At 41.2% G+C, this 17,773-nt stretch overlaps 1 gene segment (V, D, J or C); it reads right to left on the bottom strand.

Moving 5' to 3' along the window:
• Positions 1-3,292: 3,292 nt before the first annotated feature.
• Positions 3,293-4,750, bottom strand: LOC143268383 (Ig heavy chain V region 6.96-like). The segment is given in 2 exon segments: positions 3,293-3,675; positions 4,717-4,750. Coding segments are annotated over 2 exon segments (417 nt in total).
• Between the last annotated feature and the right edge of the window lie 13,023 nt (positions 4,751-17,773).

A 17,773-nucleotide genomic window follows, 5' to 3' on the forward strand; every position in this document is an offset into this window, starting at 1 on the left:
CAAGAGCACTTTTTTTTGCCCAGTGGCTAACTTTTGCCACAAAGAAAGCAAACTTCATAAGGATTTTCTTCAATGCCCATCATGTTTTCTGAAGTAGATTGGTTTTGCAAGAAGCAGATGTGACTCAATGTCCAGTAAAGGCTAAGTTCTTAAAACATGTTAAATGCCATATTCTGTAAGTCTTTGAGGTGTTTGAAGATTACCTAGCTAATTGAAATATATCTTTGTATGCCTAGAAATCTTAGTTAATGTGACTATAAATTTCATTATAATAGATGATTAACAATTAATCTGTATTTCTTAATGATACATTACAATTTTAAATGAGCTGCATAACCATAATACCTTAAACAAGAGTAGAAATATACATACAGTATAACAAAGTTAACCTTAAATTTATCAATAAACCAAAATCCATACCAATGTAAAGTATTTAGAGATTAACTGTTGTCTCCTGGATCAAAGTAGACTCAATAATCCATCCCCTTCAATTATTTCTATATTATATCCTCCTTTTTTGTTTAGAAAGAGATTGCATTTATAATAAGCTCCCTTTAAATAAAAACAAACATTTATAAACAATATTTCGGAAATCTTGGCATAGCTTTTCCTACTACTTCCTGCTGATTTTGGGCTCTGACAATCTTGTGGGGATCCTGAGAAATTTTAAAATTGTGTTTAATTCTTGTCTGTAGTAGTCTGTCAGGCTGCATCTTCTCATCCAGTAGCCTTGAAGTTGCATGTTAGAACATCTGGGCCTTCACTCCCATTGACGACCTCTCTGGGGGGTGTTCCTTGATGGAACCTATTAACCTGGAAATAATTCGTAGCTTCTCATCTTCTGTGGAAACACAAGCAGAACCCCCTTTTCCAAAGCAACATACCTTCTAACTTAAACCTTGTAATCAAGATATTTCTAAAATATATAGATAGGTTGGTTCAATCTAGCAGTCTTTACACTCAAGGATCTCAAAGCAGTTAAAAATCCCAAAGACAACACAATAATAATCAGCATCTTGTGTATTTTTCATTTTACAAGGCTGATTATAAATTTTTATTACTCTATTTACTTTTTAAGGACTTTATCATTTTTCTTCCCCCCCCCAAGTCTACATATATCTTTAAATACAGTGTAACCTGTTGAGACTTTTTTCCATCTGGAGATGTCTTCATTGTGCATCTGTAATCCTTTTCTGACCAGGAGAGTTTTTATATTGCTAAGCTGCATGACTAGGACCAAAGCATGGCTTTGGTTGCTGGCTCCACACCATTTGTCTTTTCAACATGGTGCAGGTAACAATGAGTCACCCTTACCTCCTCAGTTCTGGGAAACAGTACTAAGAAGCAAGCAGCTGTGTTTTTTCAGCTCGAGACTGTTCTTTCAAACCCAAAGGCAACAGCTGGGAGAATCCTCTGTACCACAGCCTGTGGGAGAGAATGCAGAAATCTGCCCTGCCACTTAGCTCATGGCATCTGGTGGCCAGCTCCATCTCTTGAGCAGCTGTGGGGAGACGTGTCTCTGCACTGCTGATGACCTGAGACTATGAGACTAGGAATCCCAGTGTGGCTCTGTTTCTGTGCGTTTAGAATCTTTCTAAAACTTTTTCAGGTCTATGTGGATCAAAGTCTGATGATGGGTGCCAAATGTAGCCAGAAGAATCTCTCCTACTCACTGATAACCAAATAACTAATCAAAGGCTTAATATTAATCACAAACTGTTTTGTCCATTTTTCAGGCTTCTTGCTAGCTAACTCCTACATCTTAAATTAACCCACAATTACTAATCTGTGTATTACCATGTGTCTCATGGCTTTACCTGAGTTTATTACATCTTGATCCTCCTGGCAGCTCTCAGCGTCTCCCTTACTCCACCTTCCTTCTCCCTGTATCTTTGCTTTGATTTCCCGCCTGGCTAAAATCAATTTTGCCATAGGCCAGAGCAGCTTCTTTTTTAACCAATAGTAGCAACACATATTCACAGCATACAGAAAGACCATACAACAGCATAGTTCTCTCACAGTGACATCACCCATAGGATCCCAACATGCCAGTGAGGAATCATCAGCTTTTCCCATGTTCCTGTAGGATCTAAATTGGAGTATGTCAGAACTTCACATAAAGAACCTGACCCAGATTTTGCCATAGTGACTACACATTGTGTTTGCTAGGGAGGTGGCATAAATAAGCCATAGGCATGATTCTGGAAGAAAGAAAATGGATGAGCATGTTAACAGAAAATTCCTTAGGCACATTAAATTCAGGGAAATTATATGAGTAAAGACAAAACAAATATTAAAGAAGAAAAAAAAAGACATGTTACCTGTTGAGTGGATCATGAACTTCTTGCAGCTAACTGATGCTCAGGGTGTGTTACTGGCTCCATTGTCCTCACAGTCTCAGTGATGGGGCTTCACACACATTTTGTCATCAGTTCCACACCCGTGTCTGGTGTGCATATATTTTGTGAGGACAAAGGTGAGAGTGAAGGTCATCAGGGTCCTTGGGTCTCTGACCTGCCTTTTTTCCTTGTTGGCTCTAACTTGAATCCTATACAGTGTTTTCATAATGGTAAATGTTAAGATTCTTTCCTGATTTAGGGCTCCACAATTTCCAGTCCTTTTGGATTTTTCAGGACCTGATCCAGGTCCCCATACAGAATCAATTCCTCTCTATTTGATGTTTTGCATTTGTTCAGATCAGAATATATCATATACAATAAAAGTTACACATAAAAATGCTGTCAAGTGGTTCAAGTTCTTGAAACACAAGAATCCTTCAGTACGATCAATACTCCCAGTTCTTCATTGTTACAAAAAGCTGGATGTGGCAGACAACAAGAAGTCCCACCTCTGGAATGTGGAGACAGCATTATCAATGTGGAACACTGGGCAAATAGTCTAGCTGGTTAGTGATATCCAGACCCAGTGATAGATTTTTGTCTCAAACACTATGATGTAGTTTGGTAAAGAAAAACATCTCATGTCAACATCATCAGAACTACACACATACACACGAACATACACAGAGAAAAAGGGGAAGGGAGAGAGGGAGTGACAGAGAGAGAGATGGAGGGAGGGACGAATATATAGAGAAAAATATAATAAAAAATTAAAACCACATAACAATGGATAAAGAAACTTGAATAAACATTTGGACACTTCAAGGATTACTATACATTATACCTGTAAAGAGAATCCTTGAGTGTAATATAGAGAAGCAGCCAAGAACCAGAGGCCAGCTCTTTAGGCCTCTCTGAACAGGCTCATCCAAGACCCACACATCTCTGTCCTGTCAGCGCCCCCTGCTGGTCTTGAGCACACTGCAGGGAGGTTTGTGTCTGAGTCCACAGGAAATTTGTATCACTGTGCTTCTGGCACAATAATACGTGGCTGTGTCTTCAGATTTCAGACTGCTCATTTCCAGGTACAGGGTGTTCTTGGCATTGTCTCTGGAGATGGTTAATCGGCCTTTCACGGCATCGGCATAGTTGATGTAACTACTACCACTACTAATGTGTGCGACCCACTGCAGTCCCTTCCCTGGAGCCTGGCGGACACAGGCCATGTAATAGTCACTGAAGGTGAATCCAGAGGCTGCACAGGAGAGTTTCAGGGACTTTCCAGGCTGCACTAGGCCTCCCCCAGACTCCACCAGCTGCACCTCACACTGGACACCTGCAAACAGAGAATTCTGGTTAGAAAACTGTCCAGAAGCCAAATTTTCTCTTTCTTATTTCCACACAACACACAGTATCCTCTCTCTACTAATTACCTCTTAAAATAAAGACAAGGAAAAATAAACTGAGCCTCAAGTCCATGGTGAGTGTTCTGTGTTCAGTGCAAATCACTGAGTGGGAGGACTTGGGAATCCAGGGCTGGGCTCCTCTGCCAGAGCTGCAGGGTCAGGGCAGGGCTGGTTTTCATGAGCACAGAGAAGTCTTATTTGCATATTGCCCTGCTATAGCCAGCATTGGGGTTGGACCCAGGGAGGAAGGCAGTGCTCAGAGCAGATATAAGTCATCAAAGTCATTGATGACAAATGTACAAATAGTAATGTAGTTCTTCTTTATAGAACCTTCCTTACTTCATTTAGTTATCTTTGTGCAGGTGATCAGGACATGCTGTTTTTCCATGCTGTCATGTCATTTGGTGAAATTCACAACACCACACACACACACACACACACACACACACACACACACACACACACACACACAGTTGTGTTTCTATCTAGGAGTTCAGTCTTTCCCACTGTCTGAGCTGGCCAGGGTCATACTTCCCTGGAGAGGTTAGCAGAACTCCTGCATGTGACAAGAACATTTAGGAATTATCTGAATTTCACATATTTATGTGACAATGCTGTCATCAGGACATAAGAGGACTACAGATGAGACATTCCTTGTCACTGCCTCTCTACTGCCTTGTGGTTGCTATGGAGACATTCCTGTCTGCAGCAAACTCACTTGTTCTGCACCCTGAAATTCTCTCTTTGCCTCCTTTAAAGTCCCAGTTTTTATTATCTTCTTCCATCTTTACCTAAGGCAACACATGATTGTAGTTTAATTGCAGATCTTACCTTTTATTGAGCGGCTGATGTATGTAGATAGTTACTTGAGAGCCTCCATTACATGCAGGAGCCTTCCCAGGATAAATGACATTTCACACATCTTATGATAAGCTAGACAATTTGGTCAGTGTTTGGTCTGATGTGCACACCTTGTGTGAGGTCTATGGTGAGTGTGATGCTCATCGAAGCTTCACTGACTATGCCTGACCTTCCTGTTTTACTTGAGTCCTAAACTGTTTCAACTATGAAACCCAGCTGAGGCTCTGCCTTGAGTCTAGGGGAGCTCACTTTTTAGAGTCCCTAAATTATTTCAGAATCTGATCCTGGTACCCACAGCCGAGTTAGCTCTTCCCTGTATGATAGTTCCCATCTTGTTTGGGTCAGAGTACATCTTACATTTCAATATATTCACCATATTTGAAATTACTGTTTTATACTTGAGCAATTTAAATATGACTGTATACCATTCTTAAAGAGAGTTTTTCCCACTGGCCTCTAATGGCCATAAGTATATCCTGCTTGTGTCTAGGCTCATATTAATATGTCTTCTGTGTGTATTGTTTATACAACAATACAGGATTATGTCATTGAATTTCAGACTATGCATTATAAACTACAGAGTATTCTTGGAATTGTCACTGGGTATGGTTAGTTTTTCTTTAATACAGTTTATGTATTTTATCTGAATACCAATCTCAGACATATGAGATCCACTAAAGACCCAGTCCATGTAGTAATCCCTGAATGTAAATCCGGATGGCACAAGGGGAGTTAGAAGGTCACCGCAGTAGCAATCCTCCCCCAGACTCTATCAGCTATACTGCTCACTGGACACTTGCAAATGCCAAGAATTCTGATCAGGAAATTGTCACATATGTCCACCTTTCCTCTTACTCATGTCTACTCACACACACGAATTTCTTCTTTGTCATAAATAGCTCTTTATAAGAGCAAAAAGGAAAACCCAGGCCAGCCTTAATTCCATTGTGAGTGTTCTGTCCAGTGTTTACCAATAAATGGGCAGATCTTGGAATCCTAGGGTACACTCCTCTACCAGACATGCAGGGTCAGGACTTGGCTGGTTCCCATGAGCAGAATGATGTCCTAGTTTCATATTTCCCTGCCTGTATATGTTCTCTTGACCTGGGCTCAAGGGAGCCTATGCTCAGTGCAGATGTCACAATCATGGTGGACATTGTATGAATGATGGAATTTAAGAAATCCTAACTAATAATATGATTGTACTCTATAAATATTCAACACTCAAGCATCCCAAGGCTCATTTATATCATTGTGGCTCATTACATAACAGACTTACATGTTTGTAATTTAGTAAGGTAGCCTGGTTCTCAGACAGGCAGGTTTAAAGTAATATGTTGTAGCAGATTTGATTGCAATGTCAAACCAAGACCGCCAATAAAGTTAAACCTTGATTCCGAGGTCAATCAAAGTAGCTGCTACATCTGCCATCCAGTGCATGGTCTTAGACCACACCAGGGCTGCAAATCTGACAGCACTGTGGCCAGCTTCGCCCCTCACCACATCCCTCCCAGTCAGTCATGGGCCTTTCTTGCTGCAGTCTCTTTGAGGCAGTCTCTGGCCACAGCCCACCCTCCTGGCCTTAAACACTGCAGGCCACTGGGCCAGAGTGAGCAGCCCACTGCCAGCTGGCTCTGTCATTCAGGTCACCCTGTGCCCTTGCACACCTTGTGCCTAAGCCTGGCCTTGCACTGCCTGTGCCCTCTGCCCAGTTGTGCGGTGCAGTGACAGCCAGCAGTGGTCTCCTTGTTCTCCCTGGGCAGCTGTGCACCACTGCTCATGGCAGGTGTCATGGGAGCCTCCTGTACTGCATCCCAGCTCCATGGGCTTTTCCTACCCATTTCCCTAAGTCTGCATTTCAGGAGGTCACTGCACCCTCCTGCTCAGAGGAGCATCCTGCCCTCCCTGCCCACAGAGCTGAGCATCATCACAGCAGCTGGTCACCCCTGCACAGTTCTTCCTATGCTGTCATCATGAGCAGGTCTTTTTTTTTTTTTTGAGACTGTGGGCATTGGTATATTTCTTATGTTGCACTGTTTGGTAGTTATCAAACCACTTTTTAAAGGATAAAATATGAAATACCAAAATGATAGTAACTTTGATCAACGTAATATCAAACCCCACTGAATTGGTTATCACTTCATTTAACTTTTCCATTTTTAAGGCATCCATTGTGGAACTCTCTGTACCACAATATTGCTTACCATGTTGAACATGAGAAAGTCTTCTTTCCTCATTCCTCCTTTCAGTATTCTCAGGTGTCTCTCTAGATCAGCTATTTTCAGCAGACATATAAGGAAATGGTCATTTTGTAGTCCCAATTCAATTAAAAGTTCAAGCTGGCTTTGGAGTTGGAGTGTGGCTCTCCCCTTCTCTAGCCCCTAGCATGCTTGTTAAAAGGAATAACCAAAGTCTCTGTCTCATTTCAGAAAAGCCAACTGGTATAAAATAGAAAAAACAAATTAAAGGACTAATCTATTGTCACTAATTTCCTTAGATTTTATTTTGACTCTTTAAAACTTTTCTTAAAGTGTAAGTATCTTCTCATTTTATATAGTTAACACACACACACACACACACACACACACACACACACACATATATATATATATATATATATATATAAATTTTATTTCATTATATAATGGTCATTTTGAATACTCACTAATTCTAGAATAAGCTTCTTCTAACTTTCTATAAATGATTTCTTGCTTGAGGCTGAAGTAGGTTAATATGATAAATCCACAGGAGTCTATTTAAGGAGCATTAGGGAAATTTATTAAGGTAAATTGAGGAAGTATACTCATGAATACAGAATGGAGTGGACAGCTGAAGTCATCCTCTGATCTGACTGGGAGCAATCGATCTAGCAGGCAGCAGGGAGAAGGGACTCCTGACCCTTCTCCCTTTCCCTTTAAGAGGTCACACACAACATCATGAAACACTACGTCCTTCAAGCCCTATAGCCCAAGGTCATGGGTGGAGCCAATACTGCTACATTTCCCCTTTTTGTACAAATAAGAAGGTGCTAGACCCAATGCAATGTATATACAATAAGAATGACTATCAAGTATTGTCCAGGAATATCAAATGGTAATAACATAAACAAAAACAGAACTAAAATCAACAATAACAACATCACACAAGAAACACATGCTAAATGTCCAAAAATGCCCAGGTCATAGGTAGATGGCAAATTACTGAGATTACTCCAGAAGCTGTTCAATCTGAATATTCTAACTTTAGAATCTAAAATGTTCTTTGCTAAGATATGAGAGGATTATAACTGTAAAATCTTCAACCTCATCAAAGACCTGAGAAGGAAAACAATGTTACTTGAGAAAACAGGAAGTGCAAACAAGCAATTTCCCAATTTTTTACAAGAATAGACAGAGATATCTGGCAGCCTGGACAGATACCTAAAGTTTCTCAACACTGTAGGGCATGCAATTTGGATACAGGCCTAGAATATCTGACAGATTATTTTCAGAAGCAGGAAAATTTGAAAGACCATCTTACCCTGTGTTGGCAGAGTTCAGTAGTCACTTTTCCTTTTGTCCTGCTCATCCAGAAAGGACAGCATGCATACTGTCAGCAGTTGAGGCAGGACAGTTCTTTGCCCAGCAGGCCATTTTGTGCCAAGAAGAAGACAAATTTCCAAACTGAGTGTCTTTGAAACACCACATTATCTCAGGAGTAGATCAGTGCTGCCAGGAATAATCATGTCTCACATCAACAGAATTCTAAGTTATTCTTTAGGTCTATGAAGTGTTTGAAGACTACCCATTCATCTAACATAAGTTTCTGTAACTCTGGAAAAACTTAATTAACATAACTACTCATGGGTGACTACTAGTCTGCAAGCCTTACTTACCCAAATAACCTAAGGAGAAAGTATTCACAATAACATGGTGAGCAATCTGTAAGCCATTGTACAGTATAAGAACAATGACTTCAAATTTGTGACAATACAAAAAATATCTTAAGCAGAGTTAGTCAGCTATAGTTCAATTTCCAGGTCATCCAGTGTCTGATAACACCAGGCTAAAAAATAAAAATAAATAAACAAATAAAAGGAAGAAGGGACCATGTGAAATCTCTCTCCTCTCCAAAAGAAAGAAAGGAGAGAGATGCCAGCCTGCCACTGAAGGGGTACAAGATGCTAGCAGACTGATAACAAATATCACAGCCATGTGGCAATATATAGATTATAGGAATGAATTAAATTAAGTTCAAAGAGCTATCTAATATAAAATGACACAGGCCATCTTTTGTTTTTTTAAGTAATATAAGTATCTATGTGTTTACTTGGATCTGAGTGTATTTGAGATCAGGCAGGACACAGGAAAACTTCTGACCACATTTCTCTCAAAAGCCAGGCTAGCTCAGTCGGTAGAGCATGAAACTCTAAATCTCAGGGTTATGGGTTCACATGCCTCCCATTGGGCACCAGATAATAGGATAAACACATGGGAGTCTGTTTAAGGAGTATTATGGAAATTTATGAGGGTAAATGGAGGAAATATACTCATGAATACAGAACAAAATAGACAGCTGAAGTTGTCCTCTGATCTGACTGGAAGCGAATCTACATGGCAGTTCAATCAACACAAGGCAGCAGGCAGCAAGGAGAAGGGACTCAATACCCCTCTCCCTTTCCTTTTAGGAGGTTAATACAACAGCAAGAAGCACCACTTTCTTTGGGTCCTGTAGCCCAAGGATATGGGTGGAGCAAATACTACTATAGCAGGTTATTGGGAATTAAGCTTGTGTACCCCAGGTGTATTTTATAGATTGTGCTCCTTTATCCCCTCTGAGATCTGCATGCGTATAACATTTAAAATGTTTAAGTTTTCTGAAGTGATCAATGATCTTTCCTCAGAGTGACCTTTGAAGTCTCCAAAAGGATGATGAGGCCTCAGAACAAGAATTCCACTTTCATTGTGGTAAATCCTCAAAGCTGACACACATCACCCAAAGATTAGCTTTGGACTACAAACTGCTCAGGATACTTCCAAAGTGGTCAGCTAAGAGGGTGTAGCCTCATTGTCTACTCCAGTATGACTTCAGGTAAGCCTTGCATTTTCCCATCACATCAGGATTCAACAACAGCTAGCTCCCCAGGACTTGATCATTATTTCAATATCCTCAATATTTCCTAAATTTGCTCTCGCTTCTAGAAAACAGGAACTAATTTTAAAAACATGATTCCCAAGAGTTGGGGTGTGTGGTTTTTGGTTGCTTGGTGGATATTTGTCATAGTTTATGGGGGTTTGATATATGTTGTTATTTGTCATGATCAGCGTGGAAACTGAACAAAGGACATTAGATTCAGGAAACTCATTCCAAAAAGAAAATGGGAAGTTATAGGAATAATAGCCTAAAAGTGTAGGCTATTGAATCTAATTTTAAACTAAAAAGATAACTACTAGTCTCAAGTATTTTATATTGGCATGGATTTTTGTATATTGATACAAATTTAAAACTTTAATTTTTTGTTGTACTGTGCCAGAGTCCAGTTCCTGATATAGGCAGGGTCTGAAGTGGGTGGATGTAAGAGCGATGACTAAGAAATCAGATACTGGACACTCCTGAGTTTTGTTTTATGAGTGGTGGTGAGAAAGGAAGTACATCTTTGTATGGCTGGTCCTATTCTGACAACCTGCATCTCTCACGGACTTTATACTTGAGATCATTTCCTCACATGCTTTAATCATTGGTTACAAAGTCTTTTCATGGTACACTAGACAGGGCGTCTCTAAGTTTGACTAAGTTAATTGATCAGAAGTTATTTCGTATGACCTGTTATTCTATTAATCTATTGTAACCTAGCCATGTTTAGTAAAATAGTTATTTATATTTATTCAGTTGGTACTTCTTACTGAGGTGATATTTGCTCATCTGTCAAAATTAGGGAAAGGATGTAAACAAATTGCTAAATGGTCTTATTAAGAAAAACCTGGAGCCAGATATTGGGGGGCGGGGAACTGAGAGATCAGAAAAGCTGAAAGAAGCCACCCACAAGTTCTTACCTCTAGGAAATCCTCAGCCAAAGAGAGAGCTACTTCCCGTATATCCATACATATGTGCTCTCTGTGCTTTGCCTTTTTCCTCCCTCATTCTGTCCAGCACTATCACTTCCTGTCTGTCTGTACAGACCTCCAGACCTGTATGGTTAACTAGTGTTAACAGGCCTGGCTCTGTTCCCAATGTGTCCTTGAACTCACAGAGATCCAGATGTATCTCTGCCTCCTGAATGCTAGGATTAAAAGCATGTGCTTCCATTGCCTGACTTTTATGTTTAATATAGTGGCTGGCTTTTTCCTCTGATTCTCAGATAAGCTTTATTAGAGAGCACAAATAAAATATCACCACAGAAGAACAGCATTGGAATCCATGTCACATGTTGTTCTTATCACACTCTATCAAAGACACAAGTTATAATAAACCTAACAAAACTTGTGTTTTGGGGTGAGGTAGTGTATGCCAGGTTTTTGCACTCAAGTCATCTGGGTATCCATTTTCTTTATGACTCTAGAAATAATGAGAGGACATGCTCAAGAGGAGAAATTCCCAGAACATCTCCATAGGCTATTGGTACATCTGTCATACTTTTGAGGTGAATTCTTGTCTGCAATTATTTAATCAATCATTTCTTATGTCAACATGGGCTACAGAAGGTACTTTTGTATATGGTGTTAAAATCTTGGTAGCACACAGTGCATGTTCTTGGTCAAAACTGAAATCACTGGAAATTAGAGCCTCTTGTGGTTGGTTCTATGTTATCTAATAACCTTGTTTAAAAATTTTACCCTGCTAATCATGTTTCACTGTGAGCTATTTAGGCTGCTCCTTGGCTTGACCCAAGGTAACATAACTATGGTCTTTTTATTTTATCATTGTGTGGAGTCATCAATTCACTGTTTTGTGCAATATCTCAGGATTCTAAAGATCTAGTCAACTTGGTCTCAAATCTGAATCTTTGAATGTTAGTGTCACTACAAGAGTTTCCAGAGAAGCATCAACTTCAGATGAGGAAATTCTCCTTTTTTTTTTAAAGCTCACTCAAGTTGATGATCCATTAACATGGAGCCCACAGCTAACACTGCTTCTCTGAATGACACCTTTCTAGCTCACACTTGAGAAACCAGGCTCTTCCAGTCAGCAGCAACAGAGGAGTAACTCTGAGAGTATTTGTAGGCAACAAAAGCACCAACGAATAACAAACTGAAAATCATAGAACCCAGTTGACTATGGGAAGTGCAGAAGGGAGATGGAACCAGAACTGGATCTGACACTAGCTGGGATGCACACACTGATGACTAAGAATTTTGTAGGTTGAGGACACAAATATGACTACAGAGGAAACATTACTTGGGACTTTGGGTCCAAACTATTATTTAAGGTTTACTTACTTGTTTAAATTTTTTTTTTCATTTTACCTGCTGCCCACTGTTCCCTGTTCCCCCTTCTTCTACTCCCACCCTCCCTGTCCCCATCCCACTCTCCACTCACTCCTCCTAGTGGATATGGCTTCCCTTGGATATCCAGCACAGGCTGGATTACCAAGTTGGGGCAGGCCCAAGCCTCTACCCCTTGCATCAAATCTGAGAAAGGCGCAGCATCATAGAGATTGGGCTCTTAAGAAGCCAGGATATATACTTGAAATGAGTCCTGCTTCCATTGCCAGGGAACCCACAAACTCTTCAAGTGGCAAAACTATCACTCTCATTCAGAGGGCCTATGGTGGTTACAGGCAGGCTCCCCAGCTTTCAGTTCAGCATCTGTGGGCTCCCACCAGCTTGGTTCTTCTGTCTCTGTGGGTTTTCCCTTCATGATCTTGACCCCCCTTGTTCCTATAATCCCCCCTGCCTCTCTTCACCTGAACTCCAAGAGCTAGACCAAAAGCTTGGCTGTGTGTCTCTGCCTCTGCTTCCATCAGTCACTGGATGGAGGTTTTATGATGACAATTAGAACAGTAACTGATCTGAGTACAGGAGAAGGGTAGCTCAAGCACCCTCTCCACCATTGCTATGAGTCTTAGCTGAGGACATCCTTGTGGGTTCCTGGGGATTTCCTTAGCAGCAGATTTCTCCCTAATCCCACAATGGCATGCTCTGTTAAGATCACTCTTTCTTTGCTCTCCCTCTCTGTCCCTCCCCAAACTCTACCATCTCTAACCCTCATGTTCCTACCCCCCATCTCCTCCTCTCAACTCCCCCTCCCAGTTTACCTGAGAGATCTTAACCTTTTCCCCTTCCTGGGGTGATTTCTGTGTGTTCCTTTTAGAGTTCTCCTCTTTACATAGCTTCTGTGGAACTATGGGTTGTCACCTGATTATCCTTTGCTTTGCCTCTAATATTCACTTATGAGTGAGTAAGTCCTGTGTTTGTCTTTCTGGGTCTGGGTTACCTAACTCTGGGTGATTTTTTCTATTTCCATCCATTTGCCTACAAATTTCATTATAACATTTTTTTTTTCTTTTACCACTGAATAATACTCCATTGTGTAAATTTATCAAATTTTCTTTATCCCTTCTTCAGTTGAGGGGCATCTAGGCTGGAGAGATGGCTCAGAGTTTAAGAGCACTGACTGCTCTTCCAAAGATCCTGAGTTTACTTCTCAGGAACCACATGGTGACTCACAACCACCTAGAATGAGGTCTGGTGCCCTCTTCTGGCCTGAAGTCATACATGCAGGCAGAACACTGTATACAAAATATGCATATCTTAGAAAAAATCAAAACCAATCTGAGATACCATCTTACAACTGTCAGAAGATCAAAAACACTGATGAGAACTTACGTTGGAGAGGATTTGGAGAAAGGGGAACACTCCTCCACTACTGTTGGGAGTGTATTCTTGTCAGCCACTCTGGAAATCAATATGGCAGTGTGGTGGTAATCTAATTGTACTAAAATGTGATTTTGATTGTATGTTAATAAATAAAGTTGCCCGGGGTTCCGAGCTATTAGTGCCATAGACAGAGTGTGGCGGTGGTGGCACACGCCTTTAATCCCATAGATCTCTGTGTGTTCAGGGATACAGCCAGCATTGGAGTCATATGCCTTTAAGACCTAGGGGGCTGTACATTCAGACAGTGATGTCACGTGTTTGGGTTTATAACCAATGAGAAGGCAGAACAAAATACTATAAATAGACGAACAGACAGGATATAGCTCTCTTTGGGGAAGCTGGGACACCGTGCAGGAGGAAGGGTGAGATTTTAGCTCTGAGCTCTGACCTCTCGGCTTTCTTTTTTACATTGTTTCTGTGTTTCTTATTTAATAAGACTGTTGGATACATCTACATGGCAGTATCTCAGAAAACTGGGAATCAACATACCTCAAGACACAGCAATACCACTCTTGGGCAAATCCTAAAAATATGCTCAACCATACCACAAGGACATTTGCTCAACTATGTTCATAGCAGCACTTTTCACAATAGCAAAATAATTTTTTACCAAAATAAAAATATTTGAAAATAGTATTTTTCACAAATGATAACCAAGTATATTCTTTTAAGTTCTCTTGGTTTAGAAGAAGGAAATAAGGGATATTTCAGTTTCAAATCTACTTTTGGAAAATGATAATATTTCTTGGAAGCTGCAGTTTCTCCATCAAATGTTCAGAAACAAAAAGGGTAAATTACAAAGCATTCAAATTTCCTAAGAAATCTCAGTAGACTTAAAGTCAACCAGTGTCATAATTTCAGACTTATTTTGAAATATGAATTAAAATAAACACACATAGGAAATACAAAAAATTAGATGCAAATTTGTCTGATAATCAGAAGCAACTGCACAGCTTAGAGGGTGTGTGGGAAATAACAATTTGTTCTAATGTGTGCACACATAGAAGGTTGAACAGACTATGACAGTTGACAGGGGTCTCTAGAGGATATCCTTGGCTTGAAGAGGAAACCACATGTTCTGACACTAAAACTCAAGCTCATTCAGCATAGAACAAGAATTCCTGACTTTTTTTATTTTTATTTTATTTTAAAATACTATTCAGTTCTACATAATAGCCACAGATTCCCTTGTTCTCTCCCGTCCTGCCCCCCTCCCCTTCCCCCCAGCCAACTCCCCATTCCCACCTCCTCCAGATCAAAGTCTCCCCCAGGTCTGGGATCAACCTGATAGACTCAGTCCAGGCAGGTCCAGTCCCCTCCTCCCAGATTGAGCCAAGCGTCCCTGCATAAGTCCCAGGTTTCAAACAGCTAACTCATGCAACGAGCCCAGGACCTGGTACCACTGCCTAGATGCCTCCCGAACAGATCAAGCCAATCGACTGTCTCACCTATTCAGAGGGCCTGATCCAGTTGGGGGCCCCTCAGCCTTTGGTTCATAGATCATGTGTTTCCATTCATTTGGTTATTTGTCCCTGTGCTTTATCCAACCTTGGTTTCAACAATTCTCTCATATAAACCCTCCTCTTTCTCACTAATTAGACTCCCAGCGCTCCACCTGGGGCTTAGACATGGATGTCTGCATCCTGATTCCTCAGTCCTTGGATGGGGTTTCTGGCACAACTATTAGGGTGTTTGGCCATCCCATCACCAGAGTAGGTCAGTCCAGGCTGTCTCTCGACCATTGCCAGCAGTCTTTTGTGGGGGTATCTTTGTGGATTTCTGTGGGCCTCTTTAGCTCTTTGTTTCTTCCTTTTCTCATGTGGTCTTCATTTACCATGGTCTCCTATTCCTTGTTCTCCCTCTCTTTTCTTGATCCAGCTAGGATATTCTGCTCTCTTTCCCTCACCCTCAACCCTCGCCCTTCATTGCTCCCACTCATGTCCAGGCTGATCATGTAGATCTCATCCATTTCTCCGTGTCTTTCTTGGGGTCCCGTTTTCCAGTTAGCCTCACTGGTGATGTGAATAGCAGTCCAGTCATCCTTGTTCCACATCTAGCATCCTCTTAGAGACTGGCCCCAGCTCCCATTCTGCCCCCAACTTCCTGACTTCTGAAGTGAACCTCACTTGTGATCCTCAGATCTCTGCTTGTTCTTGGTGCCCCTTATTGGTACCAGAGGTCTCCATAGGGAGGTTTTGTGCAGGCTCTCACTTGAGTTCCTTCACTGTGCTTCTCACCATAATCAAGGTGGACAATGTTGTTTTATACATTTTTTATCTGTTTTTAAAAAGTTTCTTTTTTTTAATCTTTCTTTTTTTATTTTATATAGGCGATTTTCTAGTCATTTTACATTTCAACCATGGATTCCCCTGTCCTCCCTCCTCCTGTCCCCCAGCCTTCCCCCACAACCCAGCCCCCATTTCCACCTCCTCCAAGGCAAGGTCTTCCCTGGGGATTCAGCAGAGCCTGGTACATTCAGTTGAGGCAGATCCAATACCCTTCTCCCTGCACCAAGGATGAGCAAAGTGTCTCAGCATAGGACCTAGGTTCCAAAAAGTCAGCTCATATACCAAGGACAGGTCCCAGTCTCACTGCCTGGGGACCTCCTAAACAGCTCAAGATAATCAACTGTCTCACTTATCCAGAGGGCCTAGTCCAGTTCCATGGGAGCTCCTCAGCTACTGGTTCACACAGTTCATGTGTTTTTTGCAGGTACCATTTTGTTCCTTCTCAGGTCTTTGATGGGATTGAAGACTAGCAGTTATAGTTACAAGTTAGTATATATAATATCTTAGATAGAACATATTAAGTATTAGATTCAGGTTCTTTAGGATAGGACACCTTTGAATGATCTTTATAACATGCTGTTTACCTATGCTCTATACTTCTCTGGATTTTAGTATGTGTTTCTTGCTTGATATTGTTTGCATTAGTTGTAGTTACATCTTATCTAGGTCATTATCTCTCATTATTTCTGGACAATATTTGATAACCATTCCTTTGTATATAGTCTTGTATTAGTTTAGAACCTTATTTAGACAAAAAGGGGGAGATGTAGTGGTTAGCCATTCCAGCTTGGCTCTGGAAGTTCCAACCCCCATTGAGACTCTGGCAACTGTCACGCCTACGAGGCGGGGTGAGGGGAGGCGCCTGGGGACCAGAGAGCTGGATGGGCGGGCGCTCTCTCTGGGCGTGCTCTCGGTGCCAGAACGCTGACTGGTGGAGATTGACTGTGCAGAGCTCCGGAGAACACCGCTGGACTGCATTACACCTTCCCCAGACCCTGCAACCTACCCATTACTTAATTTGTGAGTTACGCCATTAAATAAATATCCTTTTAACTATGTGGAGTGGCCAAAATAATTTCTGCAATATCTGGCTATTTGTCCCTGTGCTTTTTCCAATCATGGTCTCAATATCTCTTGCTCATATAATCCCTCCTCTCTCATCGATTGGACTCCTGGAGCTCCACATGGGGCTTGGCCATGGCTCTCTGCATCGGCTTCCATCAGTCACTGGATAAGAGTTCTATCATGACAGTTAGGGTGTTCGGCCATCTGATCACCAGAGTAGGTCAGCTCAGGCATTCTCTCCACCATTGCCAGATGTAAAGCAAAAGATAACCAGACTGCAACTCACAACTCCAGGGATGCTACCTAGTAAAGAGGACCCTAAGAAAGACATAGGGTTCGCCCAGCAACAGAAAAATGGATAAGATCTACAGGAGCAAACTGGGGGTGAGGTGGGTAATGGGGGCAAGGGTTGGGGGAAAGAGAGCTTAGGGGAATGGGAGGTCCTAGCTGGATCAGGAACAGAGTGGGAGAAGAAGGAAAGAGATACCATGATAAATGAAAACTCCATGGGAATAAGAAGAAGCAGAGTGGTAGAGAGGTCCCCAGAAATCCACAAAGATGACTCCACTATAGACTATAAAAGAACTCTTAAATTAGAATATCTCACAGTGGTTGATGAGAAAAAATTAAAGAAATACATTATTTTTAATTATGTGTGTATTTTTTTCTGAGTAGTTTAGTGTTCATGGAGAAAAATGAAGGGCATGAGGTCCTTTATACTTATAGGTGGTTATGAGCTACTAATTGCATGTGTCAAGAACTTAACATAAATTCCCAGTTGCTTCCCCAGCACCTGGATGAACAATCACGAAATTTATTCTCATAGTTACTGCAGATATGTTCACAAGAGTATACATGCTACATCAAGATAGAAGATTTTGGAGGGCATTTTGTAAATGACAGCCAGAGACCATGAGAACAAAAGGACCTCTTATCAAGTGGATGCTAAGAAATGGACC

Source organism: Peromyscus maniculatus, chromosome 14, assembly GCF_049852395.1.
Source record: "Peromyscus maniculatus bairdii isolate BWxNUB_F1_BW_parent chromosome 14, HU_Pman_BW_mat_3.1, whole genome shotgun sequence".
In the NCBI taxonomy this organism is placed as follows: Eukaryota; Metazoa; Chordata; class Mammalia; order Rodentia; family Cricetidae; genus Peromyscus; species Peromyscus maniculatus.